The sequence below is a fragment of the Equus caballus genome, chromosome 23 (assembly GCF_041296265.1).
Source record: "Equus caballus isolate H_3958 breed thoroughbred chromosome 23, TB-T2T, whole genome shotgun sequence".
Lineage (NCBI taxonomy): Eukaryota > Metazoa > Chordata > Mammalia > Perissodactyla > Equidae > Equus > Equus caballus.
In genome coordinates this window covers 18,529,881-18,545,048 of record NC_091706.1, presented here as the reverse complement: position 1 = coordinate 18,545,048, position 15,168 = coordinate 18,529,881, and the positions used below count along the sequence as shown (strand labels likewise).

The 15,168-nt window shown below is 35.7% G+C and overlaps 1 protein-coding gene across 10 annotated transcripts in view; it reads right to left on the bottom strand.

Annotated features, from left to right (window-relative positions):
* RMI1 (RecQ mediated genome instability 1) overlaps positions 1-15,168 on the bottom strand; it is an 89,895-nt gene that overhangs the window by 69,142 nt on the left and 5,585 nt on the right. For 5 of the 10 annotated variants that reach the window (XM_023627029.2, XM_005604888.4, XM_005604889.4 and 2 more), the window contains exons 2-4: positions 14,670-14,730; positions 4,074-4,170; positions 1,191-3,286 (exon numbers count right to left, since the gene is read on the bottom strand). In XM_023627029.2, the coding sequence (XP_023482797.1) occupies positions 1,368-3,275 (1,908 nt within the window). In that variant the 5' untranslated portion in view covers positions 3,276-3,286; positions 4,074-4,170; positions 14,670-14,730 and the 3' untranslated portion in view covers positions 1,191-1,367. Of the gene's footprint in view, positions 1-1,190; positions 3,287-4,073; positions 4,171-14,669; positions 14,731-15,168 lie in introns of those variants that run through there. The other 5 variants (XR_011431137.1, XR_002803038.2, XR_011431138.1 and 2 more) reach the window with 2 other exon arrangements.

The window sequence follows — 15,168 nt, the reverse complement described above, 5'->3', positions numbered from 1 at the left end:
TTTTTTTTTTTTGCTTTTTCTCCCCAAATCCCCCCAGTACATAGTTGTATATTTTAGTTATGCATCCTTCTAGTTGTGGCAAGTGGGCTGCTGCCACAACATGGCCTGATGAGCGGTGCCATGTCTGTGCCCAGGATCCGAACCAGCAAAACCCTGGGCCACCGAAGCAGAGCACATGAACTTAACCACTAGGCCATGAGGCCGGCCCCTGTATCATATTTTTATATAGGTATTTATCTTACTCCCAGGTATTTTTCTATTACATTAACTAAAACAAAACACAATGTCTTCATTTTATTATTTAAGCATTTGTTGAATGTTTTAAAATTCAAGACAGTATAATGTTTTATTTTTTATGCTTTTTATTTTTGGCTGAGGAAGATTCACTCTGAGCTAACATCCACGGCCAATCTTCCTCTTTTTGTATGTGAGCCACCACCCCAGCAGGGCCACTGACAGACAAGTGGTGTAGGTCACACCTGGGAACCAAAATTGGGCCGCCAAAGCAGAGTGTGCCAAATTTAACCACTAGGCCACCAGGGCAGGACCCTAATTTAAATTTTTTTAGAGACAAAAGATTATTAAAAACAACTTTACCTTTCAAACGTGACTTTTTGACAGCAAAGTAGAACTGTGGTAACAGTCTCCCTTAAAAAATAAAATAAGCACTTACAATAAAACTAAAGGGAGGCTTACCTATAGAGCTAATTCAGAAAAGGGGAAAACATCTAAAGAAATGGGTAAATACCTTATTTAATCCAAAAAAATTAAATACTTATTGGATCTTATTAATGAAGCTTTCAATATGCTATTTAAAATAAATTATCCTTGAAAATAAAGTTTCAATTACATTGAATGTAATCTCTGAAATGGTATCTAGTTAACGTAATATTTGCCTTAAAAATACCAGACAAATATTTACAACCAATAAAATAAAAACTAACAAAATAATCTGCATCTGAAAGCCTGATATTCTGATCCACTGGATTTACATTTTCCTAAGTATAATAATATAAACAAATCTTTTTGGGTACTCAACATATTAAAAGTACAACTACCTATTTATAGTCGTTAACTTTCAACAATATGACTCATCAGTAAACAAGATAGTACTTTAGCAATCATCTTATGTGAAATGACAAGTGGAAAACAAATTTCCCAGTAACAATGAGGCACCAAATTCTTTCATCTAAGTTACCATAAAAAATTAATTTATTAAAAAACCTAAACAAATATGATTAAACACTTTTAAATCAAACTGAAATAAGCTATGAAAAGAAGTTTACAAAAGAAAGTTTCGCAAATAAAAGGATAAATTTAAGTCTAAATATTTCCTCTTTTATTGTTTTCTAATACTATTTTGCAAATTATTTATTCAATCGCTTCTTTAGGTTCTCAAGGTGTTCCATATTAACATCTTGTAATGCCAGTACCATTGCTTTAGACAAGGAGGGATTAAATGAAATAGTCATTAGACAGCACAAATCTATTAGATCTCTCTGGCATTTCTGCAAACCTTCCAGGAACTTTTGGTACTGAAGAGGATCTTTTTTTAACTTTTTCATTTCTGGTACTGAATACCCTATCAGACTAGTAAGTATTTCATCTACAAAATCTACATCTAGATATGCTGTACCATCAGAAATCTTTGCTGTTATACTCCAAATACCACCAGAAGCTGAGAGATTTCCAGTTAAGGTTACAATAAATGCTTTGACTTTCACTGTTATAACTTCCTTTGGTTTGCTGGCCATTAGAACAGACAAATAGATAAAAGGTGGAGAATACAAATCCATGGTGATGGAAAGATTAGTGCTATTCTCTGATGATCTTAAAGAATGAGTCTGTAAATGGCGATCATTTTCATCAGAAATTTGTGAACTCCTTTTTGGTACATAAGTGACCAGCTCTCCATTTAATATTTTATTATTTAAGGAATGTCCATCTGAATTGCTGATGCTTTGCTTTACTTTATCATCTATCTCTGAGTTCTTATCTTTATTTGTAAAATCTTGGGGTAGGGCTACATTACGTTGAACTGAAAAAACACTACTGTTTTGGTCTCTAGCAGATGGACAAATAAAAGACTTGTCTTCATTGGTCATTTGTTCAGATGAATTTTTTTCATTCCAATTATTGTTTCCATTTTTGCAAATCAAAGAAAAATTATCCAGAGTTTTAGATTTATGTGAAAATCTCTCTATAGTTTCATCCATGGTTCTGTCCAAAGTCAATGGCTGCAATTCTTTAGTCTCCATTTGTTCTTTCTGGACAGTTTCTTCCAAAAGCAAGGCCTCCTCCAAAGAAAAGTCATCTAATTCCCCATCAGAGAAATGCATAGATTGATTTGGTGATTTCTCCTTTGGTCTTGGAGAAATAACAAGTCCTGGTTCAAAACTTGATTGTCTTATGGGAACAGTATTTGAGGAACTACCTGTGCTGAAACATATTCTTTCTAAGGAGGTGTCATTATTTGCTGCAAGCTCATCACTTTCATCAAGACTTGCCAGGAGTTCTTCATCAGAAGGTCCTAAAGCAGGATCTAGAACATCTGTAATTCTGGGGATGCTTTGGTTAGAATTATTTGGTATAGCTGAAGCTACAGGATCAGGTTCCCCAATTAATCTTGCAAGTAGTTTTTCTTGGGCATATTCCTCTAAAAGAGAATCTACTTCTCCCCCTAACACCTTCACATTTTCTGGTTTCAATAAGAGAACACCAAGACGGAAAGAAATGTTCCCATGAATCAAAATTTTTGTACCTGGAGGAAGATCACTATAAAGAGCTGGAATAGACTGATATTCCATTCCCTGCATTTGTACAACCCCATCAGTTAGCTGTAGCATCAACATTCGTGAAGGCTTTGCTTCCCAAGGTTTTTGGGTTACTTGTGTTTCAGCTGTAATTAGATCATTTGTTGTATTCTTGCCTCTTAACTTTTGTATCTGGGAATATGCAGGTTGACCTACATCAACCAATGAATTAATCTGCAGAGCAAAAAATCCATTCAGTTCTCCTTTTGGAACTTCTAAAATGCCATCAGGCAAAAGAGGATGCTCCAAATCTCTCAGATCCGTAAGAAGCCATTGCTCAAACACTTGTTTATTCACTTGTGCCTGACTCAAATTAACATTATCATTTTCTTCTTGGATCCAGTTAATACAAGCTTCCAGCCACCTTAGAGGTACTTTAACATGCCATGTAGCTAAAAGCCAGGTTTCAACTCTTAAAGCAATACTAGTTATATTCATTTCTTTTAAATAAAAAAAAATCATGCATGTATTACCTGAAAAGAAAAAAAAAATGATAATTCAGCACATTTAAGTATAGTTTCTCTGTCTATAATACATAAACAGGCATAACCACATCCTTTCAATTTTTCTCTCTTCAGCATCTTAAAATTCTTTGACTTTCCACATGGCCAAAATCCAAATATCACAAGTAACTAGATGGTATAATGAGAAAAAAACAAAAGGTTTAAGAGAGAGATACCTAAGTCTGAAAGCTAGCTCCGTCAAATTACAAGCTCTGTAATATAAATTTCTTAACTTCTCTAATCCAGTTTTTTTCACGTATAAAATATCAATACCATCATCTATCCTACAAGGTTGTTGTGAGGATTATATAATTAACATTTGTAAAGTATAATGTCAGAACTATGAAAGACACACAGTAAACAATAATTATTATATTAATAATCAGATACTAATTATTTAAAATTTAGTTAAGAAAATATTCACCAGGTGCTTTTCATATCTATAACATACTCTATTAAAATTTATACCATTGTGTTTTTTGGACATTTGGCACTTAAACACGTGGTCTAAGAATAAAATTATAATAACAATAGATTCTGAGCTGATGTAAAGCATCTTATTGTTTGGCTAAATAATTCTCGACAGTCGTATCAGGTAAATATACTACTTCTGATTTTCTCAGTACGATAAAACAGCAGCAAAACACTAAAGACTAATTAATGTTGTCTTCACAACAGGGTATTTTTTCCTTCTACAGATGAAGATATGTAAGAATTAGAATTTACAAAAGTTTTAATATGTCCATAACAAACTTACCATTTGGAACAGGCACATAGGGTACGATGACAGGATTTGGAACTGTTTGTTCAGTGGAATGTTTGTAACCTCTACTGCTCAGAAATGGCCCTGGAAGCTAAGACAAGAAGCAGTAAGGGTTTTAAGACGAAGCTGCAGAAAGAATCACTGGCCTACTTTCCTGAGTGAAAGAGTTTGATACTATGGTTTTTGGGGTTCCTGTTATCAATCAGAGTAGAGTGGAGATAAAACAGAATAAAAACACAAGGTTTGAAGTAAGATAAATAGAAGCAAGTGACCATGAGAAATTTACACACTCTCTCTAAGCTTGTTTCCTTGTCTACATACTTACTTCATGGGGCTACTGTCAAAATCAAAGGTGACAGGAGAGGACAGTGGGCAGGGCACAGGCACAGGCTCAGATCTTGGGCAGCTGGGTCAGCTGACCCCAAGGGGCAGTCCAGCCCATTCAGGCTGCTAACCCTTGCCTCAGTCACCACCGCTATGGATAGTCAGTCACAGGGCATCAAGAAGCTGCTGTAGGGGCCGGCCCCGTGGCCAAGTGGTTAAGTTCGCGCGCTCCGCTGCAGGCGGCCCAGTGTTTCGTCGGTTCGAATCCTGGGCGTGGACATGGCACTGCTCATCAGGCCACAACGAGGCAGCGTTGCACATGCCACAACTAGAAGGACCCACAACTAAGAATATACAACTATGTACTGGGGGGCTTTGGGGAGAAAAAGGAAAAAATAAAATCTTAAAAAAAAAAAGAAGCTGCTGTAGGCCGCGAAGTGGGTTTCCCAAAATGTGTCCAAGGCCTGCAAGCAAAAGAACCGGAGGCTGAAGCAGGTCAAAGAAACTCAGGCTGAAATTGAACAGTCCTGCCTACAGAGGGAGAAAGCGTTCAAGGCCAAGGAAGCTGCAGCTCTGGGGTCCATGGTAGTGGGAGCACCAAAATGGAGAAGGAGACCCAAGAGAAGATGACCATCCTCTAGACCTACTTCTAGCAGAACAGGGATGAAGTCCTGGATGACCTCTTAGCCTTTGTCGGCGATATCTGGCCAGAAATTCATGAAAACTGGCATATAAATGGATAGGGGAAGAAAAAAGAGTGCCCATTTCATGGACTGGCATTTTAGTGGCCTTCACGGAATATGAAGTTTAGCAGAGCTTGAGTTATATTCTTGTGAAAAGGAATTAAACTATTTTTATATATTACATATTAGGTGGCCCTTCACTTTCTGGAGAATAACAAATCTAGCTTCTTTGTAAAAACTCAGCTTATCAAAAATTTCATTTTTTATCTCATATTTCTTTAAAATCTAATGGATGTACATTGTCTGCTTTCCTATGTCTTCTACTTTAAGTAACATATTTGTCAATACTTTCTTTCTTAACTGTAGTTTTAAAAAAATAATAATAACAATATATTGAAGAAAGAAAAGGATTAAATTAGTTTTCCCCTAAAGCTTTCTCAAAAGTCAGGGGTTTTGCCTATGAAAAAGTAATAAATAGTTATTTGTAATGTATTAAGTGCAGCCAACCTTAAAATAGGGTTAGAACAATACATACTAATATAATTGTTTAAGCTGTTTTTAGTTTCTCTTAATCAAAATTACTAAATGATAGAATTCAAGAACTTGTTACATGTTATTACTTGATGTATCAATAATCATTTAAAAGTAAAGACTCAGGCCGGCCTGGTGGCGCAGCGGTTAAGTTCACACATTCCACTTCAGCGGCCCAGGGTTCACCCATTCGGATGCCAGGTGCAGACATCACACGGCTTGGCAAACCATGCTGTGGTAGGCATCCCACATATAAAAAGTGGAGGAAGAGGGGCACAGATGTTAGCTCAGGGCCAGTCTTCCTCAGCAAAAAGGAGGACTGGCAGCAGATGTTAGCTCAGGGCTAATCTTCCTCAAAAAAAAAAAAAAGTAGAAGCTTTATCACATAAAAAAAAATAAATTTTTTTATTAGGAGATAGAGCCAGTATATAATCTAGTGGTTCAGAGTACAACTCTGGTGCCAAACTTTCACTTACAAACTCTGTGACCCTAAACAAGTGGTCACATTATTAATTTAATGAATGGTTAAAATTTAAAGAAGTTATAGTTGCTGTAAGGATTACATGAATAAAACGTTAAAGGAGGAGTTAAAGTCATTATAATTACAGAACTAGTGAATTTTTATATTGAAGAAAATTATTGAGAATAAATATACATATTTTTTAAATTACATACGAAAAACAATGTAAAAATTCAAAAGCAGAAAAGGTTCCTACCCATTGTGATGAAAATAAACCATGCACAGTCACATCAGCATGTCTCTTTAACAAAGAAACCAACAATCTCTATACCAGTTCTGATCTATCAAATGGAAATACTTCCTAACTTATTGCAAAGAGAAAACAAAAGCAAAATACAATGTTCTAAGTTGTGTGTACAAAAGAAAGAAAAATAAGCATATTCTCATTTACTTGTATATACATAAAGGACCCTCTAGAAGGATATACAAGAAATTAGATAAAATTTTAAATACATAGCTACATTCAATAACAAGAGTATAATTTTTGTGGGTCAGGAACAGAGGCAGAATCTAGAGTAGTAAGTGGGCACTAAGGCCCCCAGGAAAAAAAAGACTAGAGTAATGTAGGCTAAAACTCCAAAGTTCCAAGGGTCCAGCATTCCAATTATGGGGCAGAAGACCAGAAACAGCCTCCTTGCTGGAATTGCATCCACTCAACACCTACCTATGTCCTATGGAGGGAACAGAGGTACCCTGAGAATGGAAACTGGGCCTACATAACCCATATAATACACATAGTATGGTCCAGGCTGAGCTATTCACATAAAGTAAAAACTCAAAACTCTAATGAAACAGCTGGCCTAGACCTATGCCAGCCAGAGGGTTAGGCTACAGCAACTCCAAAACCACACAAAAGGGACCAACTCCTATCCAACATGAGCTCTCAACCCAAAATTATGATACACTTGTGGAAAATTACCACCATGAGCCACATCAGCAAACACAAGAAATAGGAGAAGTACACCTGAAGAAATTTTTTTTAATGAAGAATCTTAAATTTTTTATCTCTTTGAGCATACCTAATATACTTTAAAAGTGGGACTAAAAGAAGAATAGAAGATAATTAATTAAAAATTCAATAGACAGGATAAACAACAGAGTAAAAACAAATGAAGAGAGAGCTCAGGCATTGAAAATTACCTAGAACAGAATACAAATTAAGAAATTAAGCAAAGAGGGAAAAAAGCTAAGTAGGGAAGATAGGCTCCAACATTGAAATAATCAGTTTCAGAAGGAGAAAACAGAAGTGAAGGAAATATTTTTTAAAAGATAATGATTGAAATTTTTCTAAAATTCAAGAAAGATGATTCCCTAGGTTGAAAAGTTTAATACTGCCAAGCAACATTTAAAAAAACCCATACCTAAATATAGTATGGCAAATTGCAAAACATCAAGGAAGAAGAAAAAAAAATCTTAAGACTTAACAAGCTGAATGTAAAATTTGACATAACAAAATGTAGAAAATAGAAAAAGAATTTAGAGGGAAGTTAAAGTATTTGTTTTGTCAATGAGGATAATAGAAATACTAATTAAGTTTAAAATTTTATAGAAAAAAATATTAAATTATGGGTTTAAAGGTAAAATTGGAGGGTTAAAAACATGCATTCTTATAATCTCCCCCAAAAATCCACAGAAAATTACTGTTTAAAAAGCTATAAAACTTTATGAACAAAATAAATGAGAGAAGAAATAACATCTGGAAAACAGACAGATAAGTAGTACATGACATAGCAGACACCAGAAAATTGAATTCTAAGCTGGTATTAAGGATGGCTGATTTAAAATCTAGAACCCACAAAACACAATACTAAGTACATTTGGAAGTAATGGGTATTCTAAAAATAAGATTGATTAGAAGACTTGGAGAACATCTAAGACTGTGGCTTCCCTAATCCCATGTCAGAGAGATTCCTCCTTCTATCTTCTGGAGAGGGTAAAACAGAGGCTCTCTAGCCTGGGGGCCACCAGAGTACAGTTGAAAGTGGAGGTACCATATTGAAAATAGGAGAATAAATGAATTCTTAAATCCTAAATGCTGAACACATGCTACTCTCTTCCTTTGCCATGCTCCCAGAAACACCAGCAACTAGGCCTATGGTCTCCCAGAAAAAGACTAGAAAATCTTTCTCTGGGCAATCTATCACCCTTACAGAAAAGACCTAAAGACACCAACATGAGAGGTTTCCCAATTAAAACAGCCCATTTGGAGAATGCATTTACAGGCTCAAGAGTTTCAAACAGCTTTCCACAGTTCCCCACTCTTAATTGTAACAAGATATCTGAGAAAAGCTTCTAACACTAAACCACATCAAACAGAAAATATGCAATGAAAACTAAAGAGAGATAAAAAAGCTGTCATTAATATCCTCAGGGAGCTAAGACATCATATCCATGAAATAAGAATAGGATGCTATAATAAGGAATATTCATAGCGCAAAAAATAACTCAGAAATGTAAGATATGACGGCAGAAATGAAAAACAATAGAAAGAACAGAAGATAAAGTTAAGAAAAATCTCTTCCAAAAGTGAAACATCAATACAAAGAAATCAATAGAACATAGGAGGGAAACAAAAAAAAGGATAGCCCAGGAAGTCTAACAGATTAGGAATTCCAGAAAGAGAAAAAACACAAAACAAAGGGGGGTAAACAATTAAAGAAATAAATTAGGGAAAATTTTCAGAACTTAGACAAGAGCTTCCAGATGAAAAGGACCCAACACAGTGGATAAAAACAGACATACAACAAGGCATATCTTTATGAAATTTTAGAATACAAGGAAGATAATACAAGCCTCCAGAGAGGGAAAACAAACAACAAATAGGTCACATTCAGAAGATCAGGAATGAAAATGGCTTTAGATTTCTCAATGGAAGCTAGAAGGTAAATGAGCAATTCCTTCAGATTTCTGAATGAAAACTTTTTCAAACCTATGAATCTCTACCCAGGGAAAATATCAATCAAGCATGACAGTGAAATTAAAACATTTTCAGATCAGCATTGTCTAAAACAATTTTGTAATGGAGGATGTGCTCTAACATAACCGAGGAATAAACCAAGAAAGAGGAAGACAGGGCAGCCTGATGGCACAGCAGCTAAGTCCGCATGTTCTGCTTCAGCGGGCTGGGGTTCGCTGGTTCGGATATGGCACCACTTGGCAAGCCATGCTGTGGTAGGCATCCCACATATAAAGTAGAGGAAGATGGGCACAGATGTTAGCTCAGGGCCAGTCTTCCTCAGCAAAAAGAGGAGGATTGGCAGATGTTATCTCAAGGCTAATCTTCCTCAAAAAAAAAAACGAAAGAAAAGAAAGAGGAAGACATGATATCTTTAATCTTACACAAAAGAGAGGCAAGCATTATAGCAAAGGGTATTTGCAGGATGTAAAGCAAACAGCCCAGGAGGCCTCAGGAGAGATTATTTTTCAAGAAGATGAAATTATGTAAGACCACTCTTTCCAGGATCTTTCTCTTTCTTGGTTTACACCTCTGTTAGCTGGAGGACTGATGTATCTCAACATAGAGTGGAGATTTGAATAACTGGAGGAGTTAGGGGTTGAACTGATGAAAAACATACAGAAAACCAAGGGGAGAAAAACAACTCAAGAGAAAACAAAATGTTGCACAGAAAAGAAAAAGTAGTATTTGTATACTACATGGCTTAGTTCCAAATAACATGTATATAGTCATAATAACATATACTCTAAATAGTAATCTGACAAAATCTTTAACATAGCTTTACAGAGATAATAGCCAAATGGAAGACTATGTGTGTTAGGGTGGGGATAGGGGCGTGGTGAGAAAGGTAGATGGAAAAAGAGCTAAATTCTCATCTCCATAGTGAAAGTCAATAGATAACACCTAAAACTGAAATCAAGAAGTAGCAGTATTTGCATGGTTTCCAGAGCTACAGAAGTAAATACAAAAATGTATCAGGTAGAAAAGTATAAAATGGTTGTTTCTGGGGAAGGAGAACAAAGGAGGAGGAGGGCAGGGGATTGCTATTTTTCAAAACAATTCTTCAAAGTTTAATATTTTAAATGACATATATAAAACTTTTGTTTTCCCTATGTTCCACTGATTTCTTTGTATTGACGTTTAACTTTTGCGGGAGATTTTTTTAACTCTAACTTCTATGTGTTCTACTGAAAGAGATTTTCATTTCTGCTACTAGCAATGAACAAAATAGTACAATAGAATGTATGTTTAAAAATTAAAGGTATGAAAGACAAAAAGCTTTCCCCCTAAGATCAAGAATAAGGCAAAGATGTCCACTCAACACACAACATTGTACTGGAGGCCCTTGTCAATGCAATATGACAAGAAAAAGAAACAAAAGGTATACTGATTAAAACAGTAAAAAACAGCATAAAGACAGACATACAGACTGATAGAAGAGAATAAATAGCCCAGAAATAAACCCTCATATAAACGGTCAAATGATCTTCAACAAAGATGCCAAGACTACACAATAGGGAAAGGACAGTCTCTTCAACAAATGGTGTTGGTAAAACTGGACATCTGCATGCAAAAGAATGAAGATGGACCCTTACCTTACAACATACTCAAAAATTAATCCAAAATGGAGATCTAAATGTAAGACCTCAAACTATAAAACTCCTAGTATGGGGCCAGCCCGGTGGCATAGCGGTTAAGTTTGCGCACTCCACTTCGGTGGACCAGGGTTCACCAGTTCAGATCCCGGGCACAGACCTACCCACTGCTTAGCAAGCCATGCTGTGGCAGGCATCCCACATATAGAGGAAGATGGGCACAGATGTTAGCTCAGGGCGAAATTTCCTCAGCAAAAAGAGGAGGATTGGTGGCAGATGTTAGCTCAGGGCTAATCTTCCTCAAAAAAAAATAAGAGAGAAGGAAATCCTGTCATATACTACAACATGGATGAACCTTAAGGATATAATGCTAAGCGAAATAAACTAATCACAAAAGACAAATACTGCATGATTCCACTTACATGAGCTATCTAAAGAAATCAAACTGGGGCTAGACCCGTGGTTGAGTGGTTAAGTTTGAGCGCTCCCCTTCAGCAGCACAGGGTTTTGCTGGTTCAGATCCTGGACGCAGACATGGCACTGCTCATCTAGCCATGCTGAGGTGGCATCCCACAGGCCACAACTCAAGGACCACAACTAAAAATATATAACTATGTACCGGGGGGCTTTGGTGAGAAAAAGGAAAAATAAAATCTTTAAAAAAAAAAGAAAAAAGAAATCAAACTCATAAAAATAGAAAGTAGAATTGTGGTTGCCAGGGCCTAAGGGGAGGGAAACATGGAGAGTTGTTAAATGGATATAGAATTTCATTCATGCAAGATAAAAAGTTCCAGAGATCTGCTGTACAACAATGTGCATACAGTTAATATCACTATAATGTACATTTAAAAACTGTTAAGAGGGTAGTTTACGTTATGTGTTTTTTACTACAACATAAAAAGAGAAAAATCAAGAGAGAAGAGGAAGAAAAAAACCATATTACTCCTATCTGCAGAAGACATGAATGTTTATGAACAAAATACGAAAAAAACTACAAAAGGGCTACATCATTTGATAAATGAGTTAGCAAGATGCAAGAGTCTTTTTTGTGCTCTATTTAGTGCCACGTTTTTCACACTTTTGTGCTTTTTGTTGATGATTTCGCTGTTTAAAATAGCATAGTGCTGAAGTGCTATCTAGTGTTTCTAAGCTCAAGAAAGCTGTGATGTGTCATATGGAAAAAATATATGTGTTAAATTAAGCTTCATTCAGGAATGAGTTATAGTGCCAATGGTCATAAATTCAATATTGATGAATCAACAACGTATATTGAATAAAGTGTCTTTAAACAGAAACATACATAAAACAAGATCACCTATTGATCAGTTGATGAAAATGTTGTCACCAGAGGCTCACAGGAACCTAACTCCGCATTTCCCCTAGGAGCAATAGTTCAGTATTTGCTAATTCATAGCGTTCACGGTAACTTTATAGAACATAACTGCCATGAATGATGAGACTCGACTGCACTAGCAACGAACAAAACAGGACACTTTACAATAGCAGCAAAAATTTAAATCTAACAAAATATGTGCAGGATGTACATACTGAAAACTACAAATTACAGATGAAAGAAACAAAAGACAACCTAAACAAATGAAGAGATATGCTATGCTGAAGACTCCCTCTTGTAAGGTTTCAGTTCTTGCCAAACTGATCTATAGATTTAATTCAATTCTATTCAAAATCCCAGCAATCTTTTTTTGTAAAAAATGACAAGCTGATTCTAAAATTTATATGGAAAGACAAAGGAATTAGAATAGCCAAGATAATTTTGAAAAAGAAAAACCAAGTTGGAGGACTCATACTATCTGCCTTCAAGGGTTAGTGTAAAACTACAGTAATCAAGACAGTGCAGTATTGGCAAAAAGATTAACATATAGATCAATGGGAAGAGAAAACAGTCTAGAAATAGGCCCACATATGTATGGTCAATTGATTTTCTACAAAGTTGCAAAAGCAATTCAATGGAAACAGGATAGCCTTTTGAACAAACAGTGCTAAAACAATTGGACAGCCACATGCAAAAATATGAACCTCAACCAACACCTCACACCATATATAAAAATTAACTCTAAATGGATCATAGACCTAAATGTGAAAACTAAAACTGTAAAACAGCTATAAGAAAAGTTAGGAGAAAAATGTTTGGTTTCCTTTTTTTTTCTTTGAGGAAGACTAGCCCTGAGCTAACATCCATGCCCATCTTCCTCTACTTTATATGTGGGACGCCTGCCACAGCACGGCTTGACAAGCAGTGTGTAGGTCAGCACCCAGGATGCAAATTGGTGAACCCCAGGCCACCGAATCGGAACATGCAAACTTAACTGCTGCACCACCAGGCTGGCCCTGACCTCAGTTTCTTAAAAGTTTTCCTAGAGACAACACCAAAAACATAATCCACAAAAGAAGGAAATTAATAAATTGCACTTCATCAAAATATTAAAATTCTGCTCTATGAAAGACACTCTTAAAAGTATAAAGACAAGCCATACACACACACACACAACAAGAAACCACAGACTGGGAGAAACACACAACTGACAAAACAGTTGTATCCAGACTATGTAAAGAATTCTAAAATTCAATAAAAAAACAAACTCATTTTAAAGTGAGTAAAAGATGTGAATAGACACTTCACCAAAGAAGATATGCAGATGGCAAATAAACACATTAAAAGATGCTCAATATTATTAGATATTAGGGAAATGCAAAGTTAAAATCACAATATGCTACGACACATCTATTATCATAGATAAAAAATAACTGACAATACCAAATACTGGAATTCTCAGACATTGCTGGTGGGAATGCAAAATGGCACAGCCACTTTGGAAAACAGATTAGTAGTTTGTTAAAAAGAAAAAGAGTTAAGTATTTTCTTAGGAATTTAAACATATATTTACCATACAACCCAGCAATTGCATTACTATGCATTTGCTCAAGAGAAATGAAAACTTACACTAATTAAAAACCTGTATGTGAATGTTTATAGTAGCTTTATTCATAATCACCAAAAACAACCCACATGTCCTTCAACTGGTGAATGGATAAATAGGGGTACATCATTACAATGATTACTATTCAGTAATAAAAAGGACTATATCGCTAATAGATGCAATAATATGGATGAATGTTGGGGTAGGCTATGTCCACCTCAAAATTCATGTTGAAATCCTAACTCACAATGTGATAGTATTAGAAGGTAAGGCCTTTGGGATGTGCTTAAGTCATGAGGGTGGGGCCCTCATGAAAGGGATTAGGGCTCTTATACAAGAACCTCCCCCCACCCCACCCAGAGCTACCTTGCCCTTTCTGCCACGGGAGTTGATAGTAAAAACACGGCCGTCCGTGAACCAGAAGTGGGCTCTCACCAGACACTGAATCTGCCAGTGCCTCGATTTTGGACTTCCCAGCCTCCAGAGAAATAAATTTCTATTGCTTATAAGCCACCTCGTTTACATTATTTTGTTATAGTAACCCTAACAGACTAAGACAAATGTCAAATGTGGTTTGCTAAGTGAAAGAAGCCGGACAAAGACTGTATAATTCCACTTATATGACATTCTGGGAAAGGCAACACTACACAAATGGAAAATAGTTCAGTGGTTGCCAAAGGCTATTGGTATGGAGAAGGGTTGACTACCAGGGGCACAAACTTTGGGGGTGATGAAACTGTTCTATATCGTGAATGTGGTGGTGGTGATAATGATGTAAGCGTATGTTTGTCAAAACTCATAGAGCTATACACCAAAAAGAACATCAATTTTGCTGAATGTAAATTATACCCCAACAAAAAAACTGAAGGTAAACACCAAAAGAATAGAAATATAATAACTAGTTTTCAAACTAGCTGAAGAAAACATAGAATAAAGAAAGGCACAAAAAGAGTGGTCAAGCACTATAAATACAAACAGTAAATAAGATGGTAGAAATGCACATAAATACATCAGCAATCATAATGAACATAGATTAACTCACCTGTTAAAAGATACTCTCAAATTGAATAAAGCAAATCCAATTGTACGCTTAAAAGACAGACCTGAAATAAAATAACATCAAAATATAAAACTAATAAAATGAAGGCATGTTAAAACCTCCAAGCACAATTCCATAAGGTCAAAGCTTAGTGACATCTTATCTTCAAGACACAGATCTTTACTTATATAATCTAAGATTCCAAAGTGCTGTTTTATTGCATCTGTTGTCATTTTTTTTAACTTCAAAAATTAAGCCAGATCCATGGCCCTTAGACGCGCTCATTCAATAAGTTACCTATATCCTCCACTAAAATTTAAAGAACACAGTGCTGGCAAATGGACCTAGTATAATTTGCAAAGGTGTCAGTCATTAAGCAACTGAAACCAGGACAAAGTATACTTTCAGCAGACTTATAAATTATTTAAGTGAATTATCAAGGATAAATGCCATAATTACAATTAAGTTGTTTGCAGAATGTTTTATACTATAAATCACTCTG